Source organism: Alosa sapidissima, chromosome 4, assembly GCF_018492685.1.
Source record: "Alosa sapidissima isolate fAloSap1 chromosome 4, fAloSap1.pri, whole genome shotgun sequence".
NCBI lineage: Eukaryota > Metazoa > Chordata > Actinopteri > Clupeiformes > Clupeidae > Alosa > Alosa sapidissima.
This window is the reverse complement of record NC_055960.1, coordinates 27,680,065-27,707,564: the sequence shown is the minus strand read 5'-3', so window position 1 is coordinate 27,707,564 and position 27,500 is coordinate 27,680,065. Positions and strand designations below refer to the sequence as shown.

Below are 27,500 nucleotides of genomic sequence, written 5' to 3'. Positions count from 1 at the left end.
CTCTCTCACACACACACAGTGAGAGAGAGAGAGAGAGAGAGAGAGAGAGAGAGAGAGAGAGAGAGAGAGAGAGAGAGAGAGAGAGAGAGAGAGCGAGAGATTCAGATATGCAGAAATCCTTCCAGACATATCCAATCCCATACATATGCCCACCGCTAATATCCACACACACACACGCACACACCTTCCAAGCTGAGGCAGGAGATTTCAACAAACCACTGCAGCCTCTTGTCAACACCTCATCCCACACACTCACTCACTCACATTCTCACACACACACACAGAAAGCATGTACAGATATACTGTAGATACTCACACATACACACACACACACACACACACACAAATACACAGAGCCACTCAATATCTCTCTGTGTGTGTAAGGGTGTGTGTGTGGGATGTTGAGTAGTTGGTAGTGTCAGGGGAAAGTGTGTGAGAGCTTGTTTGGATGAGTGTGTCGGAGAGTAGTGTGTGTATTTGTGTGTGTATTTGTGTGCGTGTGTGTGTGTCTGTGTGTGACAGCCTGTGAGTGTTGGCTGCTGCTGGGCCTGCTGTAGTTACCAGGGAAGGCATGACTCCTTCAGGGTTAACATACAAACACCAGCCTGGGTGGGCCTCCAATTACTGTCTCAGTGTACAGTATGTCTTCCTGCACATGAGTGTAGTGTATAGGTGTGTATATGCAAGTGTGCTTGTGTGTATGTGAGTGTGTGTTTGTGTGTGTGCATGTGTTTGTGTGTATATGCACATGCGTGCGTGTATGTGTGTGTGTGTGTGTGTGTGCATGTGTGTGTGTGTGTGTGTGTGTGTATGCGCGCATGTGTGTGTTTGTGTTTATGTGTGTCCTGTTTAAGTCATTAAACCATCAGCACTATAAATCACAAAACCAAATGCACGAAGCACACATCCTCCCTGAGCGGCTGTAGTGGACTGACAGCAGTTTCTCTCAGGCTCGCTCACACACATACACACACACACGCGCACACACACGCACGCACGCACGCACGCACGCACACACGCACACAACACTTGCATATACACACAAACACATGAACACACACACACACACACACAAACACATGCGTGCGCACACACACACACACACACACACAGAGCACTTGCATATACACACAAACACATGCACAAACATGCACACTTGAATATACAGTAAAGGAAAAACCAGCAAGGTCGGCGTCTGCGCCTACAGTACACTTTTGACCCGTGTATTGCTTGGTGCGTCCGCTCCAAAAAAAGCAGTGATCACTTTTTTCATTACCTTAAGTGATCATTTGAATATACACACACACATACACAAACTCACGCGCCACCAGAACGTGTATAGTGCTTCTCACTCTTTCCCACATACACAACCATAATTGATGGTGTGGTCCACCCTGTCTACCCCTGAGCTGACACGGAGGACCCCGCTAAGATCTGAGTCATTATCTGTGCAGCCTGAGGTTGGAAAATCACCATCACGCAGCACGCACACGGCCGCGAACGTTTCACATGCACAGGAACCCCATTGTGAGGAATATCGCACTCAAATGTGTCAGGAATGAGAAGAAAATATACACACACACACACACACACACACACTTACCATAGACACACATACACACCTCTACATACACACACAATCTACTGTAGGCACACATACAAACCCTTCCATACACAGATGGCTGCAATCTCTCTCTCTCACTCACACACACACACACACACGCACGCACACACAACAACTGGCATGCCCACACAAACACATATCAGTGTTTCCATTCTCCTGTACCAGAGGGATTAAGTATTCAGAGATAATGAGAGGGTCTCATTGCGCTCTCATTACTTGACAGCATCTCTCACCAGCATGTTTGGTGCAAGAGAGTATAATGAAGCTTCATTTGAAAGCCGATCGGAAAGCTGAGAGCTGAACTGAATCCTGAATGGAAAAGTCTAGATGGTCAAATTGATGCTGAGTCTGTAGAGGAGTTTAGGCTGAGTTGGATTAGTTGGATCTCAACCAGACGAGGCCCAGACCACAACAGTTGCAGGGCTCCTGTGGATCGGCTGGTACAATAACTTTTAGAGTAAGAGGGTGACGCCACCAAGACCACAGGCTCGTTACCCTGAAAGCCCAAGAATGAGAATTTGTATCCTACTGTTAGTCACGTTAAAAGTGCAGTCAGCGATCGTACGCGATTTCAAGCCCATATACTGAATACTGAAGGGAGGGGTGAGCTACCTCTCTAGTGTGTTTTGTGCTTCTTGGTTAAAATATAATGGACATTGTTTTGGAAAAAAAGCATGTGCTAATAAATTTAAGTACAAACATAAATATAAACAAATGTGACTTCCTGCGTAATTGCTGACTGCACCTTTATACATCAATAAATTACCAGATAAATGTAGACATCAGGTAAACGTGCACACACACACACACACACACACACACACACACACACACACACACACACACACACACACACACACACACACACACACACACACACACAGGCCTGTGTATTAAAACCCAGGTGGCCAATGCAGTGAAGGCTGGCTGTGTGTGGCGTTCGCTGCTTCCTGAGGCACAGGTAGAGAAGGGTCAGTTCCCCTGACACAGAGGATTAGGCCAGACTTGATTGTGCGCTCGGGGGAAGCGGCCGAAGGGAGTGAGTGATCGATCGCCAGGCACTATTCCTCCAACATGGAGGCTTTATTTCTCCCCTCTTTCTATTGACCCCCTGCAGCCCCTTTGGAGATGCCGTCCTCAGCATTCTACGTTACGGTAGGCGCATTAACAACATAAATCATTAGCTTCTGCAATACAGTCCAGTCAGTCCACATCATCTGAGAGCTCGAGTCTTTAGTCCATTTCTGTTCTTTTTCATGTGTCTGGATTCTGGATTAGGGAAGTAGCCAAAAGCTCACACATCCACATTTATTTACCTTTTGACAAATACTGCACAAGTCTCCTCGATAAAGGTCTGCATATATTATTCATTTGCAAAGAATATGTATCCTTGAGTAGTGTCAATACAGCAATTCAATAAGATAGCCATAAAAATATTAAAATAAAATATTCTGTGCGCAAAGTTCAAGTGCCTTGGATCCCTTTTTTTCTTTGAACATTCCATTGAACTTCTGAGCAGTCGATTTCTTATAAAAAATTTCAATCAAACCGGTTGCAAACAACCTCTAGTAGTACAGGTATGGTCCTGCTATGTTGTGGTGCTGACTGTGTCAGACCAGGACTGCTATCTGAAGCGCAGACATGGCCCTCCCTCCGCAGATAATTTCATCTAGCCCAGGGCTTTGTCCCATGTCTTCAATAACGGGTGGGAAATTGATTGAGGAGGGATGATTGGAGACTAGGAGCGGAGAATTCACCTCTTCGTCCATTCACTCTCTGTGGCAGGTTACCATGGTTACAAAGGGGATTATTGAGAGGTGTTTCTTTCTCCCCTCTTTCTCTTTATCCATCTCTCTATCGCTCTCTCTCTCTCTCACACACACACACACACACACACACACACACACACACACAAATGGTGCAGGATAATTGTTTTCGACCAGCTTAACGCCAGTGTTTTTGTCCTTTTGGTGAGTAGAGCAGTCAGCCATGGGGATGAACTTGCAGGTACTGTAGGTGTGATACTCATGCTTAATAACATTACTTCTTCCTGAAGTCAAGCTGGGGGCTATTACAGACCACTGGCTGTGTATGTGTGTCTGTGTGTGTGTGTGTGTGTGTGTGTGTGTGTGTGTGTGTGTGTCCGTGTGTGTGTGTGTGTGTGTCCGTGTGTGTGTCTGTGTGTGTGTGTGTGTGTGTTGACTACCACAGTCAGCTGGCCAGGGACAGAAGTGTTCATCAGGGAGCACTCGAGAGTGATGAAGACGAGTCTCCCATGTCCCATCATCAGCACACAACCACTAATCTCTGTCTTGGCGTTAACGTGTAGGCTACTTTTAATACAGAAAATAAACTATAAAGCATCCTGCAAACACCTTAACTATTATGTTTAAAAACTGATTATTACTATTATTACTGTATCTTCATCACCATATGAAAGCAAGGTCAATTTAACCCCAACAATTATTGCTGCACCTAAAAGGATAAGCATCTGCAGCCACCTGACACAGCCCCTATACTGTATGTCCTCACTGTGGCCTGGAGCTCTATCTGGGGCTCTGCTGCAGACAGGGCCACTGAGGCGCATTGCGGCGAGCTGAGCCAAAGTCTCAGGGATGACGGGCTGTTTCATCTGACCTCAGAGCAGACGGCACACTGCACGCCCCTCACAAGTGCTAATGGTCACCCTGGCAACACTTCCTGGGAAACCAGGACCCCTGGGGCTAAACGTCCACCAGCGAGCGGGGCGGGGGCCATCGAGCTGGGGCGGTAGAATCAGCCCGGCGAACTCAGACTTTAGCACAGCTGAGAAGGCAAGGTGCAGCTGCAGTGTTTTATATTCAACAAATAGATAGTAATGTTCTACACGGGCTCCACTTCCTCATCTTCCTCTCTCCAAGAAGAGAAACGCAGCAGTTCTGCGACGCTTATGCAAGGAGGTTTAATAATTCAGTCTAGCTTCCCTGGCTTGATGGCCTTCTTGGTGAAGCAGAGAGAGGCGTTGGCATCTCAGGGAGAGATCAAAGCACCAGGCTGGATCAAAAACTGGGGCTGAGGAGGGAGCGCAACAAGCTGTGTGTGTGTGTGTGTGTGTGTGTGTGTGTGTGTGTGTGTGTGTGTGTGTGTGTGTGTGTGTCATCACCGCTAACCAGTGATAGCTACCATGGCAACCTCACTAGGACAGGTGGCTACCATGGTGACCAACCTGATGACCCCATTGTTTGTTCAACACGTCCCAATGCATTCCATATGCTGCTATTACATAAATAAACTGTGTATTTAGGAGCTGGCAAAACCCAACATTTACATTGAAGTCATAAATGTGTTAATACTATTAAACAATGTATTGGGCAAGTTTCCCATGCATTTTAAGCCTAGTCCTAGATTACAAGAGACCCTCAAAGAAGATGTCCACTAGAAATGAGCTTTTAGTCTAGAACTAAGCTTAATTTGTGTACGCAAAACTAAGGTAAAGCTGACCCATAATGTATGAAGGAGTACAGTACAATGCACAATATAATTGTTTGTGTTAATGTTTAGACAATTCAACATAATGTATGCTTTTATCAGAGACTAACAGCACATAAAACTTTATGGGACAAAGTTCTGCTTGAGAATGTAATTCTGAATCAAGGCATTCTACCAAATGTGTAACAATAGCATATTATTAGAGCACAGAATTCTTATAGAAGAATGACAACAATTTTGTTTAACAGCTCGCTTCTCTCTAGCCTGGGCTGGCACTGGATGAAGGGCTGGGATGGCAAGAGGGAGCCTGTTTATAAGGCGGAGGGGGGGGGGGGGGCGGGGTTGGGGGGCTGGGGGTGTTACTTGGGTGTTAGCTGGACGTGACACACGACTGAAGCATCTCCAGCTGGCTCTGGCGGTCCTGGCTAATTGCTAATCCTGAGCCTTCTCCACTGCGTGATTTAGGAGCACTCTCAGCCTCCACTGGTGTAGAGGCTACAATGCCTCCTCTCTGACCACTCCCAGCACCATGGGAGAGTTGTAATTATATAGCTATGTAAACACATTTCATTGGTTAATTAGTATTCAGTATTGGCCCTGTCACCACTCATTTTCATTCAGCTGCTCTAGAGGCCTCAGGACTCATTCTCATTTTCTGGCCTCTCCTCGTTGACCTTCTCTTACTTCTGAGAGATTCATTCCCTCTCCCTCTCTTTGTGCGCGCATGTGTGTGTGTGTCTGTGTGTGTGTGTATGTGTGTGTGACAGGCATGTATGTATTATCTCTGCCTTTTGAGTACATGTGTGTGTGTGATCATCTTTCTGTGTGTGTGTGTGTGTGTGTGTGTGTGTGTTCACATGTGTGTGTGTGAGTCTGTGTGTGTGATCATCTTTCTGTGTGTGTGTGTGTCATCCCTCTGTGTGTCACTGTGCAGTGCCATGCTGCAGTGTGAACTTGTCCAAATCCCTCCAGTGTGCTGTGCACAGATAAAGCAGCTTCTTCTCCACTGGAGAGCTGGCCTGGATTCCAGCTCCACCCTGCCTCTCCCCACTGCTACCCTCCCTGATCTCACTGCACTGAGGGAGGACAGAGAGAGAGGAGGAGGAGGAGGAGGAGGAGGAGAGAGGGAGAGGAGGAAGAATGAGGAAGGAGGAGAGAGGGAGAGGAGAGGGAGGACAGAGGGAGAGGGGGAGAGGGAAGGAGAGAGAAAGAGGAGGAGAGAGAAGAATGAGAAGAGGGGAGAGGAGGAGGAAGAGAAGGATGAGGAAGAAGGAGGAGAAGGGGAGAGGAGAGAGGGAGAGGGAGGAGGGAGAGGGAGGAGGGAGGATGAGAAGAAAACTGAGTATGAGAGGATGAATCTGCGATCTAAAAAAAACATCTGTGATCTGTGTTCAAGAGACAGATCTGTGTTCTGTGTGAAAGGGACAGATCTGTGATCTCTGTTCAAGCTGCTGTCAGTGGTGACTTCACTTGTAGTGTCAAGAGACAGTGAGAAACAGAGCAGGCGGAGAAAGAGAGGAGAGGCCGATGAATGGGACAAATGAAAGAGAGAGACAGTGATACAGTATTAGGAAAAAGGGAAAGAATGGGGAGTGCTTAATGACTTGAATGAGAGAGGAAGAGAGAGAGAGAAAGAGAGAGACAGAGGTACGGAGGCGTCTAATGACTCAGAGCTAATGATGCTGCCTGTGAGACTGACCACCTGCTTTTCTACTAGCTGAGCACGGCCGACTGAGTGGGGGACAGTGCTGCCAGACCCACAATAATTTGTCAAGGTCAACTCAGCCTAAAAGGACACACACAAACACATACCCAAACACAAACACAACCAACCCTCCCCCCCTCTCTCTTAGGAACAGATACAGTTCCAGTTTCACCCTTTGTTCTGTGTGGAAGCAGATAGGACGATTTCATGCCTATGTTTTTGTTTTTTTAACGTTTATGTTTTTGTTTTCATGTTTATGTTCTTGTTTTCATGTTTATGTTTGTGTTTTGTTTGTGTTTTCCAGAGGATCAGTGTTGTAGAGCTGCCACAGCATGAGGCTCAGTCAGGCCTCCCTCTGGCTCTGATAACTGCTGTGATAGCCTACACAAGACTTCAAAAGCCATTCAATCTGCAGTAACTACACAGAGGCCAAGCCACTGAACACAACCAACTCCCTACGTCCCACCTAACCCCACACCCCTACAAGGCTTAAGTGCCACTGAGCACCAGAGGCCTTCTGTAATGCAGCCCATTATGACTAAATGCAGTAAAATACATTTATAGTGCATAATTCGATATCAGTTTGATATCAAACCATCCTCCCTCTCTAACCAGCACATAGGTCAGTGTTGAGGAAGCGTTGCTGGCCAGTGAGATGACTAACATATTTATGGCCGTCCCTGGACACACTATGCGGTACAGTTAGCCTGAGGGGCCTATTGACTGAAAGGCCACCAAGCGGGCTTGGAAAACGGGTTAAATGGAGAGTAGCCTATCACACAAACACGCACACGCACACACAGACCACCATCTACACCACACCACCCCCAACACCATTTACTGGCCAATCTTAAATCCAGCCTGGGGCACTAAATCATGTCGAGTCATCTAACTGCTGAATCCCTTACACTCACAGGAAATGGGAAATGGCTTCACATTAATCCCCATATGGATATCCAATATATCACAGAATATTCACCGTATAGTACTGTAATATATTACATAAACACTAAAATGCTGTAAAGTGCAATATATCAGCATGCCATTTTTTGCACATTTGGATTAAATTACATTAAATATGTATCCAATGTGCATATTAGAGTCAGTTCTAATCCATTCAATATTCCACCTTTCCCATCCTATAAGTAACCTCTACCATATTTACAACATCAACAAACATAGCTTGATTTGAAACTACATTGTCAACATCAACAGATAAATGTCAAAGCTATGATGTTTGCATCCAGTGCACCTTTACATTGGTCTTTACCTTCTCAGGGACAGAGAGGAAACAGACCAGCCAACAGACCAGCCAACAGACCAGCCAACAGTAATTGGCAATAAAGTAATTCTCACTTGTGTGCCAATCAGAAATACACATCTTTTTTTCAGGGGCTTGCTTCACTGAAACCAGATGGAAATCTCCCTCTTGTGTTGTAACTTGTTACTTGGACTGTGACAGTGTAGCATCAACTCCACATCACCTGTTTCTGAATGTCCCTTTGAAACCTTGCATTTGTGCACATGCTTTCTTATTTCACTACACATCCCTAAATGTCGTCTTATCTGACGACTGAGGCCATCAAACATTTGCCTGTTTATTTACGTCTCTAACTAGCAAATGTACTGTAGGCATGCTGACTTGTTAGCCAGGTTGCCTTTTGTTCATGTCTGTCTAACTAGCACATGTAGCTGTTTGTTTACATCATATCTGTCTAACTAGCACATAATATATAACTGTGTTTGTTAACGTCATGTTTGTCTAACTAGCACATGTAACTGTGTTTGTTACCGTCATGTTTGTCTAACTAGCACATGTAACTGTGTTTGTTACCGTCATGTCTGTCTAACTAGCACATGTAACTGTGTTTGTTACCGTCATGTTTGTCTAACTAGCACATGTAACTGTTTGTTTACATCATATCTGTCTATAGCACATGTAACTGTGTTTGTTATCATCATGTCTGTCTAACTAGTACATGTAGCTGTTTGTTTACATCATATCTCTCTAACTAGCACATGTAGCTGTTTGTTTACATCATATCTCTCTAACTAGCACATGCAACTGTGTTCCCACCCGTTGGCCAGGTTGTCGTCGTCATCTTCATCGTGGAGGCTCTTGCCGAGCAGGTCGCTGTCGCTCAGGTAGCCCGACTTGAGGTCAGCATCAAGGCCCTCCATCAGCTCCATCTGGGAGGAGTGGCTCAGACGGCTGGAGCAGCGTGTGGGCATGGTGTGGGATGTGTACTGGCTACGCCCGATGCCCCCGCCGCTGACCACTCCTCCACTGCCCGTGGAGGACGGAGCGTCCCCGGCCTGCAGCCGCGGGCTGGACTGGCCGTGGCGCCAGGAGAGAGGGGACGAGCGGTTGGACAGGCTGGACAGACTGCGGGCATTGGTGTCGTCGCTGTCGTAGCACACGCTGCTCTCCAGACAGCTAGAGGGAGAGAGAGAGAGGAGAGGGAGAAAGAGAGAGAAAGATAGAGAAAGATAGAGAGAGAGAGAAGGAAAGAGGGAAAGAGAGCAAGAGAGAGAAAGAAAGAGGTAGAGAGGGAATAAATAAACATGAATATACCTCATGAATTATAAACAGTGTTTCTGGACAGGTTGGACAGGCTGTAGGCGTTAGTGATGTCACTGTCATAACACACAGTGTTCTCCAGACAGCTGGAGGGGGAGAGAGAAGGATAGAGTAGAGTGATGGAGTAAGAAACAGAGAATAAATAAGAAGAGAGAGGGGGAAGAAAGAGACAGAGAGAGTGTCAGAAGGAGGGAATGAGGGAGAAAAGAAGGGGGGGAGAGTGATAGGTAGAGAGAAAGGTGAAAGTGGAGGAGAAAGAAATAGAGAGAGCACCTGAGAAAGAGCAAGAGAAGAAAGGACGTGACAGAGGGGAAGAGAGAAAGAGGAAGGAAAGGATGGAGACAATAGACAAATGACATTTTCATTGTCGCATCAATGCGGAGCGCTGGGATTTGAAACAGCACAGTGGAGCAGAAAGCATGATAGGCCTGACAGAGGCCACACACACACACACACACACGGCGGAGCCAACGAGCGCTTCGAGGGCCCGTCATTGTGATGAAAGCTGACAGAACGACTACAGTGACCCATTTCCTCCAACCGTTCCCTCCCTCGTCCTGGCTCCCAGTCCTTGGTGAACGAGGCGAGGAATATGGCCGCTCATAGGAGCCACACCGCATGAATACTTTAACTGTTCACTAAAAAGCAAACGCTGGAGACGATATTAAACAGAGCCTCTCACATCCCTCCCCATCTCTCCATGCCATAACCAGCAGCTTGTTCCTGCCTCTCAGGAGGTCACAGGCCTGTGGAAATGCAGCGTGAGAATCAGCCAGCGCTGTGGTACTGCAGTCACACTGCTCCAGGAGAGGTTCAGGAAACTGCAGTAGACCACACAACCTGCAAATAGGTCAGGCTGATAAAAGCCTGCTCCCTCTCTTCATTTCTATCTCTCTCTTCCTCTTCCTCTCCCTCTCTCTATCTCTCTGTCTCTCTCTCTTATCTTTCTCTCTCTTTCTATCTTTCTCTCTCTGTCTTTTTCTTTTTCTCTGTTGTATGAACCTTCTGCTGAGTCTAGTGATTGCATAAGCGCGTACACACACACACACACACACACACACACACACACACACACACACACGCACACACTCACACACACACACACACACACACAAACCGGTGCTGCACACAGAAGGTTTTGAGTGAATAATTCAGCGTTCCCCATCATGCGGGTCTCTCCTAGTCTGCTATTTTTACCAGGAAGACGGAGAGCTCTCATCAGGCTCCAAACTGGCGTCCGATTCCACCACTCCTGCCAAATGGGTTATTGATACGCTCCTAACTCTTCTGAAATCTGCACTCTGCCTCTGCACTCCAGCAGAGAGAATGTCATCCAATGATGCAAGGAGCAGCAGAACTGCGGCAATATAATTTATATGCAGATATAATTCTCGCCCAATTTGAGACATTAAACATGACCACTCAATAACACTTGATAGTAATTAATTATTGCCAAACAACAGTCAGAGGAATAGTTTGTGACTGATTGCAAGCAATTTAGGGCAGTTTCTGTTCACTCAACACTGAGGCAGGCTAAATGTGAGGGGATCTCTGCACTGCTGAAACACACTGGGGTTGGGGGGAGGGGGGGCACAGACACACACAAGCTACACCAAACCTCCTGGCAAAGCCACAGATAGCCGTCACCTACCAAAGCGTTAAAGCACACAGTAACTGACAGGCCCTGCTACACAGCCCGATTACCACAACACACCATTCAACCCAAACAAAGCTGCCTGTCACAACAGCAGGCCAGCTCACCTCTCACACTCACTCTCACATGTACACACACACACACACACACACACCTCCTGGACACAGAGCACAGAGGCCTCCTCAAAGCCAGCCCACACACAGACAGCAGCTCATGGCGAAGCCAGCGTCTGAATGGAAACTGTCTGTGCCCATGTCCTACTGAGACACATCCTACTTAAGATGTCTTCCTGTGGCACTGGGTTATTAATACCCCAGGAAGAACTCCGGGGAGCGTGCAATCCAGAGCTCTCTGAGGTCACTTCCTGCCGAGGGAGGAAGTCTACTAATAGCCACTACATGTGTTCTACAGTATACCCGAGTGCAGAATGTGATGTTGATTGATGATTTTAGTGTTTTAACATACTTCTCTAATGAAGTGATGACTGCAATGCAATCAGTATGACTAGTGCAAGCATTGTAATGTATGCATATTATTGTGAAATAATAGATTAAATTTTACTTTTATTGTCATTGTGCAATTGAGAAAACCAATGAGTACAAAAGAATGGATACAAAACCAATTAAATATTCCAGACCATTAAAAATAACATCCAACTCTTTCAACTGAACACAAATATTTGACTGCTATTGTTGCTTAATTGAAGCACATTTTGTATGCAGTATGTCCCAGTCCATGATATCCCTGTATTCTTATGTTCTGTCAAGTATATCATTTTTACAAGACGGCCCTAACTGATAAATGGTTACTTTGAATCATGCGTTTGTCAATGAGCCACTTTTTTCACACCCACACACCCACCCACACACACACACACACACACACACACACACACACACACACACTACCAAGACCAAGCGTTGGCAGCTCTTCAGTAAATAAAGTGGCTCTGTCTCCACGTCTCCCCCACTCCTCCATCTCATGCACCGTTAGTTAGTTTGGGACTTTGGCCACAAATCAGCACTGTACTCAGAGACCAACCGCACATTAGTATTAGTATACACTGCAGCAGGCAGCATCGTCTCAACACGTTGGAGTTCATTAGAGCTGATTAGGTTTTATAGTCGAGACGATGATGATCGTGTTCCTAAAAGGGGAGGCGTTGGTGAATGAGCCGATTCAGCAGATTAATATCAGTAGATGAGGAGCGAATGCAATGATCTATCTGCCAGGTGTCCACAGGAGTCTGGGCATGGCTTGAGGAAATCATTAGCCAGTGCCCTAGAGCTTTGGAACATCCCTCAAACACTTCTCCCACATGGCTGCCAGCTCTGCCTGGATGAGGCCATCATCTGACTGACATACAGTGTACCTAACTAAGGGGATCTGGCACAGCAGCCCTCATTTGTCTTCCAGTAGGAACATGTTTAAAGTACACTCATTCCCCTTCATTCATGTCTGCCTTCTGGACTTCTTCGCTCGCTGGCTCTATGGTGTGAATGCTTTCCATGTTTCCACCTGCTAATTACTGATATTGAACATTGCTTTAGTGCAAGTGAATACATGTCAGTGTGAATGCAGTGAATAGCGAATGCACTGATCGATGTGCCGGGTGTTGTAAAAAGTCTGGGCACCTCTGTAAGAATCATCAGCTGCTGCGGCACAGCTCTGAGTGTCTCCCAGGTTGAAGCCACCTCTGGCCTGGTACTGGGCCACAACGTAGCAAGGCAGACTGACACACCTGTAACAACACTTCCAGAAGAGACTCTTTAAGGGCTGAGCTACACCAGACGTGACAGTGGGTCGTACGTTCGAAAAAAATAGACCATTCATCTAAAATGGATTTTACGCATCGCTAACAAACCGCTTCAGTTACGCACCTGGTGTAGCTCATACCTAAGGCACTAATTTTCCTATCTCTTGATTGTCCGAGCTTGTTCTGATTGCCTGTAATTGCCTGTTCGATTGTCTACAATATGGCGTCTTTACAGCAAATTCAAAGAGGAGCAAATGCACTCATCGATCTGCCAGGCGGGCCTGAGGAGTCTGGGCATCCCTTTCATGGTCGTTAGCTGCTGCCACATATGGCCCTGATTCTGAGCTTCTCATCTCAGCTGGAGGATAAAAATATCCTCATATCCTGCCTTTCCTCTCGCTTTCTCTGATCTCCTCACAGCTGTCTGGAGTGGATGCATGTCACTTGCTTTCGATGTTGTCTATGTTTCCCAGCTATTTGTTTGTATCACAAATGACCCTCGGAAAACAAGAATCTTCTAGGAGCATAATTGGAACTGATATGTAATTGCTGAGAAGCTGTTTCTAGGCCAGTGCCAACTGCTGTACTGTTATATGGGCTGGCTGTCTATATCAGTGTTGGGGCGTGTTGTTCTTGGGCTGCTGTGGCGGATGACCCCATTAAAATGAAATAGGAACTTGCAGCCTCACTGGAGCTTCTCATTGGGCGGAAGAGCGTTGATTTATGGCTCAGACTGAGCCAAACGTTTTACCAGCTCGGGAATTTGGACATTAGGGCTGCAGGAGCGTGCACCTCTGGAAAAGCTGCCCTCAGCGATACGCTGTGGAAAACCGCCTGTCGGAGCTAAGCTATGGAAAGCCATCACTCTCTTCGGAAGAGGCGCAGGAGTTCCTAGGGACTCCTGGCAGGGAGAGCCGAGGAGATCAAAGGGACGAGAGCAGCGGAACGTTGCTACGCTCAGCATGTTCGCCCGTGATAGCATGTGGTGAGGATGAGGAGAGAGGAAGAGGGAATATCAAATGTGCAGATACAACATCACACACACACACACACACACACACACACACACACACACACACATACTGGTTAGCGCTTCGGACTTGGAACCGGAGGGTTGCCGGTTTGAGCCCCGACCAGTAGGAAGCGGCTGAAGTGCCCTTGAGCAAGGCACCTAACCCCTCACTGCACTGAGCGCCGCTGTTGTTGCAGGCAGCTCACTGCGCCGGGATTAGTGTGTGCTTCACCTCACTGTGTGTTCACTGTGTGCTGAGTGTGTTTCACTAATTCACGGATTGGGATAAATGCAGAGACCAAATTTCCGTCACGGGATCAAAAGAGTATATATACTACACACACACACACACACACACACACACACACACACACACACACACACACACACACAGACAGATCTGTCTTCCTCTCCTCTGCAGTACTCCATAGCAGGATCTGCATGCCCCTGAGGTGCTTAATCTAAACCGTGACATTTCAAGGACTACTGTGTGTTGGTAGCCTGGAAACCAAACTCATTTACTTTGTGAATAGAGTCTGGTCACTCACAATTGGGAAGCCTTTCCAACACTAGCATGGTGATGGGCGTACAGTAGACATAGCTTAACTTTGAAATCATTGGTCCAGCCATCAAGGATTCATAGGGATGCTCCAGGGATAACTAGGGATGCTCCGATCAGTGTTTTTTGGGCCAATCAATGAAATCAGTATCTGCCAATACCGATTACCGATCACGATCACAGGATGGGCATTGAAAGAAAGTGCAGGGCTCTACACTAACTTTTTTAAAAACATTTAAAGCCAACAGTTAAACATTCCAATGCACCAGTTGCAAAGATTAAGAATGACTGACAACATTTACGGGAAAACAAAATTTTAGTGCCTTCTTGCCTTATGCCTTCATGTAGTAAGAAATTTATGTAACAGGCTATCGTGAGATTTCTTTTTTTATAGTCTGCCAATGCTCATTCAGAGAAGAAAGTTCATTGTAACGTAACGTAATGGTGTACCAGCTTTAGGACCTGTATGAGGCTATAGGAGCTTGCACACTGCTCCAACAAACAGCAACAAACTCCAACAAACAACAACAGTTGGGTCAGTGTGGGCCGGCTGTCTGTCTTTGTTGCCGTTAGTTGGATGGAGACTCCACAGTGTGGACTGGCAGTTGGTTTTATGAACATTCTAAAGACTATTTCCAACAGCTGCCAACAGAGTTTGTTGGTGTTTGTTGGAACAGTGTGCAAGCTCCTTATCAGATCTTACGGTGTTGTTATTAAGATGCAGCCTACTTGATGATACAGGAATCCTTACTTTAATCTGCATTGATGGGGGCAATAATGTTACTTTCGTTTTCTACTTTAGCTTGTAGGCTATTCGGTGTAAACACGCATGAATGGAAGTCATCAGTAGCATCCTACCTTTGAAGACAACATGACGGGAGGCTGCTTTTGTCCCTGTTCGCTACAGCTATAATATATTTAGCATATTCCAGCCAATCCCTTAAAGGACTAAAAGGCATATTTCAGCCCTTGAATTTGATAACTAGCAACTGAGAAACTTCAGGTAAAGTAACGCGAAACTGCTAACATTGAGGTGCATGTAGTCTAGGTTTTATGCTGCATTCACAACGTCATTCTATGGTTCACACTTGTAGGCTAATGTTTTCCAATGTTGTGGTGTATTTTGTATAAAACATTTAGGCTACGTAGCTAGAAGTCATTCTCACCAGTGCTTCTAAATATTTTTTGGCTCTGATCCGCTCTTCTGATCGGCCTTCAGAGAGTGCTCTGATCAAACTACTATGAGTGAATATCGGCCGATAATGATCGGCGGCCGATCGATCAGAGCATCCCTATTCATAACGTTACTTACTACTCCGCCTAAACTTTACAAACTGAGAAACTGACAGTTAAAACTCAGGGAACAATGTGAGCCTACCTTTGCTGTAAATAAATGTATTGGGCAGATAATCTGCTGAGCGATGGAAACCTTAGTGAACTATGATGTTCCAGACTAGCATCTCCCTGAAAGGAGATCTAGATGGGCGTCGCCAGGCTAGTATGTTGGGCCTTTTTTGGCAGATTCATCATATTCTAAGATTCCATGCGGAACTGGTAACCTTGTCGGCCATTATCCCTTCTATTTTGCCAATGTGTAAGCCATTGCAAGCGCCTCTTGATCGATTAATCACCACTATGTGGATATTGTTTTTAGAATTGATTTAGATTCTAAACAGATTAAGTGTTAGTTAGTATAATTTGTATTTTAGTATATTTAGTATATTCTTTATCTTCTACTGTCCTTATTGCTTAGTTGTGTTTTTATATTATATACTTTTAATTACTTTTTCTGCTGTTAGTGAATGTGTGTGTGTTGTCTGTATGCTACTGAATCCATGAATTTCCCCTGGGGATCAATAAAGTATCTATCTATCTATCTATCTATCTTTTACTGTTTTGCTTTTAATCTGAGAGACCCAAGACACTACACTGCACTCGTTAAGGCATGTCTGCTGAGGTCCGGAATGGAAAAGTATAGAGCTCTTCTAATTGAGAGCCTCTCTGTGAGAATGTGTTCTCTTGTGTTTTCCTCTCTCAGTGTGGGTATGGGCTCGTATCTGTCTACGTGTGAGTGTGTGTGCTGTGGTGTCCTCTGTGGAGGTTATGAGTGGGTGTAAGCTCTGGATCCAGTGTGAGAGGCGGGTGGGGGGGGGGGGGGGGGTGGGGGTGCATCGGGCGACTGGGACAGGCGTAATGAATAGACGCCATAAAGCAGAAATGTTGTTGCTGTAAAAAGTGGTGGCCAGGTGCTCAGACAGCTGAATGGGCACCCTTCCCAGCACACATTCACTCACAGCAGGGGGCTGCAGTATTGATATATTGAAAGTGTTTGTGTTTGTGTTGATGTGTGTGTGTGTGTGTCTGGCTGGGATTGTGCACTCATTTTATTTGCATACCAGTGCACACATCTGAATGTGTGTTTGTGACTGTGTGTGTGTGCGTATGTGTGTGTGTATCTGTCTTGTATTTGAGCTCTTGCTTTTTATATGTCTGAATATGCATACTAGTACATGATTCTAGATATGTGTGTGTGTGTGTGTGTGTGTGTGTGTGTGTGTGTGTGTGTGTGTGTGTGTGTGTGTGTTTGTGTATTTATGTTTGTTGGAAAAGGAAAGTGTAGAGCACACACACACCTATCTATATAAAGTCTGTTTGTTTGTGATTGCCTGAGGAGTGTACTACGTATACCATAAATGATGTGTATAGTGCATTTGTACCGAGAACACCGGTTCCACTCACCTGTGGCTGAGCTGGGTCCCTCTCAGACTGGACATAGTGTCCTCCAGGTTCTGCCTGAGGTCCAGAACATTCTGAACGGTCCGCTTCCTCTGGGACTCTGGGTCTGCAGAGGAAGAAAACGGGCCGGTCACACACCACAGAACTACAGAAGAGCTTGACCATAACCACACTCAACTCGGAAAACAGTGCGGAACAGGCTTTTACCCTAAGATGACAGGCGTGCAGCAGACCAGGACAGGTTCAATCCAGATCCAACTGCTATGAATGTCTGAAAGTATGGGGCCGAGATTCATTCCATTCCATCCACTGTATTGACCCAACAAATGCACTAAACCTCTTAAAAGGCACAGACAAACCACTTCACAAGCCATGCTTCCATTAGCCAAAATGTCTTGTTTATATGCTGACATGAGGACCACTTGCTTTGGAGGTGCCTTGTTGAGTCGATCCGCAGTCATCAGATAGCATTAAAGCCCATTTTTCTCCCCCGATGTTTGCATATGGAGAAACAGCTGTTGTCAGATAAAGTACCTCACATCAGGGTGGAGACACATTCTGGCAAAGTGAACTGACCCAATACTTTCCATTTCAGTTTAGCCTCTGGATTCAGGCAGGATGTTCTATTGGGGCCAGAGAGTTCAAGATTCCCTTGTCTGTCATTTACAATGTCTATACCTTAACTCAAATCTCCATCCAGCCATATTTTCCCCTTCACATAATCCAAGATTCCATACACCAATACTTTTCGCAATATCTTCATTGAACCACAAACAGACAGCAGGAGAAATGTCTAGTAGGTCTGGTGGTCCCTGAGACCTGTTGCAGCCTTATTCTGATGTACAGAGGAGACATCAACAGAGACGGACCACAGGAAGTGACTTCATATTCCCAGCATCTGCACACCTGCGCAGCCCTAACTCACAGCCTGCTGATAGAATGCCTGCTTTAAATGACACTTTGCTGATAGATCCTTTTTAAAGCTGCAAGGCACCCTGTTATGAACACATTCAGATCCGCACATGGCCTGTGGCCTCTGTTGTTCAGAGCTGTGTGTGTGTGCGTGTGTGTGTGTGTGTGTGCGTGCGTGTGTGTGTGTGTGTGTGTGTGTGTGTGTGTGTGTGTGATAAATGTGAGACTTTATGAGAGGAGCACACAGAGTACAGAGCAAATGCCACCCTCGGGGCATCGAGGAGGGTAAGAGATGGCGAGTGTGTGTGTGTGCGTGTGTGTGTGTGTGCATGGTGCCGTTGTTTGCTGGAGCGAGGCAGACACACACATCATCACCGACACAAACATGACAAAGAATCAGACTGCCTCTGACTCAAACAGGGAGATTAGGAGTTATAGAAAGGAGAGAAAAGAGTTCTATGACACAGACTCTACAAGCTGGCAGCTGTGTACCTGAATGAACCTGTTCCCTTCATCTCTACCCAGCCTGCCCAAGCAGACGGGTGGTCCCTTGCTAAGCTGGGGTGTGTTTCCCAAAACCATAATTGCTAACTAAGTTAGCAATTTTGTTGGTTGCAATGCATTTTCCCATTGCCAACCAACTAAGTTGCTAACAGGTATAAGCAACTATGGTTTTGGGGAACGCACCCCTGTTCCCTTCATCTCTACCCAGCCGGCCCAAGCAGATGGGTGGTCCCTTACTAGCTGGGCCCTGCTGGAGACGCTTATCCTAGCCACTGCTGCCATAGGGCTCCTCTAGCCCTTAAAGGTGTAGGTTTTTGAACATTCTAAGTTCCGCAACAATTGAAGGTTCTAAAATTCTATGTTGAATTCAATGAACCCAGATATTCTTTAGAACGTTCATTTCCCAACATTCCCGTCACACCGGTGTGACGGTACTCCTTTAAGGGTTAAGGGATTCAGGCTCTACACAGCAATTTGTTATTGGTGCTGTACAAATAAAATAAAATTGAATTAATTGAATTGACCGATCCCAAGCCCCGCCCCCTTTTACTATGTCACAATGAGGACGCCGGAGGACCTCGGTCAACCTCGGTCAATTTTGAATTTTATAGTGTCCATTCTGTAGCCTACAATACGCCGGTTATGTGAATGCTAATGCTTCTTTTGCGAGTAGCCTAAGTAACTAAATAACTAAAGAGCTCAAAAAGGTTCAAATATATGCCTGGGATACTTGTAGAAGTGACATCCGATATCCTGACCGTGTGAAACGTTGACAGACATAGGCCTAACTTTGCATAACTTTGGATAGGCTGCTACTTTTCAGTAAAGAAATCTGAGTGTGTACGAAAATGTTCCCTTTTTTGTGTTCATAACTACAGACAAAAACATAACTAAACCTGGTTTCCACTGTTGAAACGACAACATAAGCCTACGCAAAAAATTATACCTACCTTGCAGGAACTGAACTCACACTCATACAATTGAAAGTACGCGCAAATAGGCTACACCTTCAATCACGTATCGCCTTACACACAATAAGAATACTTTCAGCTTTTAGGCATAGGCTACCTTGCCATGTTTAACTTGGGATAGAAGACTGTTCACAGAAATAAGCTAATGACCATTTTTTCAACAAACGGAATAGACTACTGCGATGCATCATTGATGGCTGAACGAGAGATAGCCAATGTCTTCTAAAGATCAAATCATGTGCCGATTGAAAACCTTGCTGTATATGCTATGCAGTCTCGAAATCGCCAATATTAGGCCTACTACATTGCCCACATTTAAATTAAGTATAGCATAGGCGGGCACTGATGAAGTCTTGTGCAAGACAAATCACGTCTGCAAACTGCAGATATGTCGTGCGTTGTATGGGTAAACTCGGGTAGATCTAGTGGTTTCTTTTCAATAGCCTACATTGTATCATGTTTATTTGAACTCTTCCTTCTAAAGCAGCCATTCAAAATAATAAGTAGGCTATCGGCCTACCGAAGCGAAGCTATCTCTCCACCTCCCCAACATGAGCTGCTTAACAGGCTAGCCACTCTCCCAAGTTGCGTGGGAACTTGGATCTGCAGCACTTGGACCAGTCTTTAATTAATCCTCGGTATGGTTAGATTTTGTTATGGACACGTCAACACCATATGTTTGCACAGACCTGTTTATTGAATCAGTCACATCTGCAGCAAATAAGGTAAACTACCTGCTTGTGATAACGTGCTAATTGTTTATCCCCAGTTAACATGCATCCCATTAAGATCCGTAACACCAGATTGGTTTGTCCTCAATTTGTGGTGTTCCACCTCGTTGATAACAGCAGACATTGTGAATGTGTCCTTCCGAATACTGAAGGCCTTTCTGGCCTCTGTTTTTTGAATATATCAATATTACTTGACGCCCAGAAATCTAGCATACACTGTTACACTCTGCTAAATGGTGCTGCGTACCCATGTTGAACACGCGTTCTCGCACACTTTCCTGCAAACTTGTCCGACTTAGCAACAGTAACTATGGTACTGACAATGGGAGGAGGGGCTTGGGATCGGTCAATTGAACTGAATTAGAGAGATAATTGGAAGTGGAACTAAAGCAGATGAGTGTTGATGAGTAATGAGAGTACTCATCTTCCTTGTGAGGCCCCTGGTGTTAAAAGGAGGAGATAAAGGTTGGGTTGTTATGAGATAAAGCCAGACAGAAGTCCAGGAGGGACTACACTGCAGTGGACAAAAGATGGCAGGTTTTTGGGTGGTGTGAGGCAGACAGACACACACACACACACACACACACACACACACACACACACACACACACACACACACACACACACACACACACACACACACACACACACACACACACCAATTGAGACAAACTGACCAGAGCCACCAGGAGTCAGACAGTGGAGTCAGAGAAATAGAACCAATGAGAGGAGAGGAAAACATGGCACAAACATTAGAAACATTAAACACATGTGCATGATGTGTGGAATAGGGACAGAGAGACACGAGTTGCTCAGCCTGTTGTGACTACAGAGAGAGGACATCTGTGTTGTCCTGCCCCAGGCCTCAGAAGGAGGAGATAAATGCTGGGTCTTTATGTTATGAGGCCATGGACTGAGTCTGACCACCAGGCATCCAGGAGTGTAAAAAATGGCAGGCAGGTATTTAGCTGGTGCCAGACAGCGCTGGGGCGAGGCAGACACACACCTCACTGTAACTGAGACAAACGCTACCTCACCATGGCAACCCCATCCACCGCCGTCTCCTGTTGCCTGCAGGCAGTGTGGACATGCATCACTGTGGACTATTAACGTGTGCGTGTGTGTGTGTGTGTGTGTGTGTGTGTGTGTGTGTGTGTGTGTGTGTGTGTGTGTGTGTGTGTGTATTTGCATGAGAGAGTGTGTGCCTGTGTGTGACGGAGTCTGTGGTGTGTAGATGTATATGGGTTTTTGTGTTTTGTGAGTCTGTGTGTATGTGTGTGCATGCATATGAGTGTGACAGTGTGTGTGTGTGTGTGTGTGTGTGTGTGTGTGTGTGTGTGTGTGTGTGTGTGTGGCTGTGGGGTGTATTTGCATGAGAGAGTGTGTGCCTGTGTGTGACGGAGTCTGTGGTGTGTAGATGTATATGGGTTTTTGTGTTTTGTGAGTCTGTGTATGTGTGTGCATGCATATGAGTGTGACAGTGTGTGTGTGTGTGTGTGTGTGTGTGTGTGTGTGTGTGTGTGTGTGTGTGTGTGTGTATGTATAGATGTACATGTGTGTGTGTGTGTGTGTGTGTGTGTTTGTTAGCCCCTTTACTATAACATAAAACACCCACGAGGGGAAGTGGAGAGGTGTTGACACTGACCCTGGCGCTAACTACCTCCGCCCTCACAGTAACCTCCACCCCCATGAGCCTGTAGCTGCGTCAGCCATCGTCAAATCACACATGTGGCCTCCACAGGGCCATCTGATGGATGTGAGTCTGTCACTGTAATTAGCACTGATCACTCATGATCTACTGTCTGAGTCACCACCCCCCCACCCCCCCCCCCCCCCCCCCACACACACACACACACACACAGACACACGCCAGACTCTCAACCACACACATACACACAAACTGTCATGACAGAGACACTCAACCATGCACATACACATACTCAGACACAACACACACACATACATACATGCACACACTCAGACATGCACAAACACACACTAAGACACAACAGAAACCCGAGGCCTCTAAAAGCAGAAGAGAAAAAAACTGTCAGTGTTTAAGGTGACAGCCCATAATGTGTTTCACCACAGACATTATCTATGAGACAGTGAGTTCCTGTACTCGGAGTACACCAAGGAATGTTCTGGAAAGGGAGGGATAGAGAGAGAGAGAGAGAAACCATCAAGGGGTGCCAAAAAAGATATCAAGACACTTAAGAAGGTGCCAAAAAGGATGTCAGGGCCTAATTAAATTACATCAGGTAAAACATGTCACTCAAGCAGAAGGACAGTTTCAGTGTTTCTCTCCTAAATCCCTCAACCACGGGGGACGGGAAGGCAAGCTATCAGTCTGACCACTCAGCCTGCCCTAAATCATGTCAGCCCATCTCTTATGTGAGAGAGAAGGGGAGGCCGCTGTCTCCAGCCTGTGCTTAGACACTGCAGTAAAAGTACCACAGGAATACTAGACGGATAAATCATGAGTTCATATGCTCCGTGACATGTTTTTTTAATCAGGGGAACGGTGGGGTGGGGTGGTGTATGTGTGTGTGTGTGGGGGGGGGGGGGGGGTGCTGCAGATGGAACAGATTGCTTGTCTTTCTTTCTCTATTTTCCTTGCCTGTAACCAGTTTTGAATTATTAAAATCACTTCATTCATCAGTGCCACACACACACACACACACACACGCCTAAAATTGATTTGTGCCCCTGTTGAGTCTCGGGCAGGGAGGAACATATCAAAGTTGCTTTTGTGTGTTTTTACATATCAACGTTTTGTGTACTTGCACAGTAGCTTGAGAGAGAGAGAGAAAAGACAAGAAAAGCAAATAAAAAACACAGCAAACATTTCAGACGGTGGTAAATGAATCCAACTGCACCAGTGATGACTTTGCATCCTCATACGGGGCTACCAAAGACCTGCCCTGTGTCCTACGGACTTTCCCCTAAAGATGCCAGCTGCAGCAGCAACATTTCCGGAAAGGTACTGGCTTGATGAAATTTATTCTGGACTCTCTATCCGACCACATAAAGACCTCGGGATACTTCGGTTTGGCTTTAGGGACCCTCTACTCACTACCACGTAAGTGTAATGTTCTTTGGAACTGTAGAAGAGGTATAAAAATAGAGTTTTGTAGCGGCGAAATGACATGCCCTGGTCACTTCCAGGCTAACGAGTTTTGACTAAAAACGGTCAAATCGAACTTTCTCAAAACACATCCGAATGACATGATTTTGATGTCAACTCAACGTATGTACTCCCAATCATCCGTAAATTGATCTAAAGTGCATTTTACTCCGGATAATTCCTTTAAGAGGTGTCCCAAACTGTGAGGTCCACATGCTACACAGTGAAGAACAGCAACACTGTCCACTGCTCAAGTGAGACAGCCACCCATGCCCATCAACAATTTGCTGACACAGAGAAGTGAATGGAGCCTCTCACTGTGACACTGTCTGTGAGTCAGTGTGTGTGTGTGTGTGTGTGTGTGTGTGTGTGTGTGTGTGTGTGTGTGTGTGTGTGTGTGTGTATGTATGTGTGTGTGTGTGTGTGTGTGTGTGTGTGTGTGTGTGTGTGTGTGTGTGTGTGTGTGTTTTGGGGTGGGGTGTGGCGTCTCAGTAGTGTGTCTAATCAATTCCATGTAGCACTTAGGCATGGCGCCTTAACTGGCATAATTAATGAGAGGATAGAGAGACAGAGAGAGAGAGAGAGAGGAAGAGAGGGAGAGAGGGAGAGGGAGAGAGAGACTTTGATTTCAAAACCACTTCATTGAACCGTCTTATGGCTCGAGGATCTTTTGTGTGGAAAAAAAACCCCAAAAACTGATGTTATCGGTAACATGAACATATTTAACGCTAATCCTTGACTCCAGTTAGACAGACAGCAAAAGAGAGAGAGAGACAGAGAAAGAGAGAGAGAGACAGAGAGAGAGAGAGAGAGAGAGAAAGAGAGAGAGAGAGAGAGAGAGAGAGAGAGAGAATAAGGGAAAGTAAGGTAAACAGGTAGATGGATTGCGACACGGGGGGAGACAGTTACATACCAATCAGAACAAAAGGCACAAGCCCTAGGAGCTGGCAGCTGTCCTAAGTGAAATGGGTGGCTAAGACCTGTGGAGGAGGGACCTGACAACGTGCTTGGCACCCCCCCCAGAGAAAGGGCACCTTCCCTGCCAGTCTGCCATCAGCTAGCTGGCCTCTACCCAACCCAAGTCTTTTTCTCTCCCTCTTTTTTTTGTGGTTAAATGTCACTGAAGCACTGAAGTGGTGCTGCCCTTAATCACCTCCACTTTACAGAGAGAGAGAGAGGGACAGAGAGAGAGAGAGAGAGAGAGAGAGAGAGGAGAGAGAGAGAGAGAGAGAGAGAGAGAGGGACAGAGAGAGAGAGGGACAGAGAGAGAGAGAGAGAGAGAGAGCAATACTAACACAAACAGGGAAGAAAAACACAAGACATGTTGCAACTCAAAGTTGGGAAAGCTCTCGCTGGAGACTGAAACCCATGTTATTGTAGGATACGATAGTGGAACCGACACTGACTTGGCCTGGATTCTGCAAGTCCAGTCCACTCCCAGGTCAAGCCTTCAGCTTGAGGGGGCCTGTTTTCTTGGTCAGTCAGAACCCATTACTGCAGGAGATACTATGTTAACACCATTGTGATCACTTCTGTGTCTGTAACTTGGTTTGAAGCAGTGGTGTAGTCGACGTGATACGCGGACGCAGTATACCCACTTAAAAAGCATCGCCATCTCAGTATACCCACATAAAATAGGCAAGGATACGTATCAATATTTGGGGTTGATCACAGTATACCCACTACAGCTAACTACTACATCACAGTATATTTACTACAGCTAACTAAACTACACTGGTCTGAAGAACAACAGAGATGGAGAAACAATAATGAATGAGAAAACAGACCTGTTCTTCTTGATCTTTCTGTCTTTAATATCTCACTCAGACTGGCAACACTGAAAGCAAAGACTGCCAGGTGGGCCTTTCAGCTTTCACTGCGGTATTTGATCCCAAAGCACAGCAGTTACGATTTCATTCACAGCCAATCTGAGTATTTCACAAAGCACAGACTAGTCTGTCTTGCAGTGCAGTATTAAAACATTGACCTTTCTGAGACCATTTCTGAGTTGCACTCCATAATATGTAATATATTTCCCTCATATGATAGGTATGCTCCTATAAAATTACATACAGTTATATTGTATTTAGGGCTACTGTGTTAAACGTATGTAATTTAAGGTGTCTTATATATATTATATAAGATGGTGCCTTAATTTGACATCAAGGGTGTATAAGTCTATAACTGGTGCAGAGTGGAAGGCACTTGACTTTTACTTCATGAACATCAAGGCTATTACAGTTTCAAAGGAAATATAGCCATTCCCTGACCCACATTTACATCCATGTAATATACATCCGACGTACACACAAAATGTACAACCCACCCACTTACTTGTACACACACCTGCTCAACTGCCCCGTAACCAGAGACCAGAGACATACACACACACACAGACACAAACACACACGCACAAGCAAGCACATACACCCACACACACTATAGGATTTCAGACAAGGTGGGTCAGACAGGTAGTGGTGGCAGTAAAGAGCTTGCCTGGCTGATCCCTCTGAAAGACTATCTGGAGACTATGTGCTCCAGGGGAGAAGCGGCACCCACTAAATTCTCCCTTTTCCTTTTCATCTCTGTGCCTCTATGCTTAGCAAGGCCAGGCAGGGTTCACTATCACCCCAAAACACCCACCAATCTCAATCTATCCCTCTAGCCCAAACACATACACACACACACACACACACACAGGACGTTCACATGCATGCAAGCCATTCTCATGATAGGTACAAAGCAATAGGTTATGGAGAAGATGTGATCCTGATCTGGGCCAAACCAGTAAACACCAGCTCTCTCTACCTCAGTGGCTCAGACCTCCAATCAGGTGTCAGGAATGGCAGCTCATGTCTTTAGACTCTCTGTGCTGCCCTCACTCTCAAGGCTTTCCAGCGTTCTCTATCTCTGTTTATCACACGGCTCTTCATAATGCTGCAGAATACTCCATTCACTTGAATGGGCCCCTTCCAACGTTCGGTGGTCTGATATTTCTCGACAAAAGACCGTTGTTAAGTATAACAGACTGCTGTCAAGGAAAATGGGTTTTGTGCTTCATATTCACATCTTTCATACCACTCCGCAAGTAGTCCAGTCACTTCTTGCAATGGAACTTCATTCAAAAGTGAAAGCAGACTGTTGATCTGCTGTGTTCTGAAGAATGTTTGATTCAAGTTCAGTGTGTGTTGTGAACTATTTGTTTGATGAAACGGTAACAAATAAATGTAAAGAGTTATATCATGTGGAGTTTATTTTTTCATTTTGGCAAGTAGCCGTGTAATAAGCAGGATAATGTATAGAACACCGGTCATTATCGGAAAATAAGTCCCTTCAGGACGAAGCAAGACCCTGTCCTGATCACCCTGTCGGGACTTATTTTCCAATAATGACCAGCGTTCTATACATTATCCCTTATATATATATATATCTGTATGTCTAACTTCTCTCTCGGAACTGTAGTCAGTGTCCATATTCATGCCTGTTACAGGAACTAAAAGGTCAAACATGAAGGTCAAATTCTGTGAAGGGCATACAAGGTAGAGACAGACAGTGGCATACCAATAAACACTTTGTGTCGTATATCATTACAGTTGCAGCAAGTACTTATTTTGTTTGAAAAAAGCAAGCTAAGTTAAGCAAACTATCTAAAAGCTAACAATTACTTGCGAGCTTGCCTTTCTAGCTAGCTGGTTTCTTTTGGCAATAAATGTAGCATCATAATGATCCTAGTACACACTACATCAGTTTGTGGTTGCTTCTAAGTGGGTCAGCCTATTCCAGACAGCATCTGACCTCTGTATGTATCAGGCCCCAAACAGGCTCAGTTCTGGCGTGCGTCCAGCCCCATCTGTTCCAGAATAAGCTATAGTAACTGGGTGAGCTGTGTCCGGCTTCACTGTACTCAACACACACGGGCATCTGTATGCACAGAGCAGGAGCTCTGTTTCCTCCAGAGTGACCTCGTGATGACAGGGGGCACTGAGGCGGTCCAAGGGGACAAGCGGATGCTACAGCACACTGACTGCCACTACCAGATACACATACAGATACAGTATATAAGGCCATTATGGGGACGCCGTGGAAGGATCTGGAAACAGGGCAATAGAGAGTGGGAGGGAGAAAGAGAGAGAGAAAGAGAGCGAGCTCCACAAATAGAC

At 45.7% G+C, this 27,500-nt stretch overlaps 1 protein-coding gene across 9 annotated transcripts in view; it reads right to left on the bottom strand.

Moving 5' to 3' along the window:
• Positions 1-27,500, bottom strand: part of nav1b (neuron navigator 1b) — a 119,489-nt gene that overhangs the window by 67,687 nt on the left and 24,302 nt on the right. For all 9 annotated transcript variants that reach the window (XM_042089701.1, XM_042089702.1, XM_042089703.1 and 6 more), the window contains 2 exons: positions 17,099-17,201; positions 8,875-9,234 (listed from right to left, as the gene is read on the bottom strand). In XM_042089701.1, the coding sequence (XP_041945635.1) occupies positions 8,875-9,234; positions 17,099-17,201 (463 nt within the window). The remainder of the gene's footprint in view (positions 1-8,874; positions 9,235-17,098; positions 17,202-27,500) is intronic.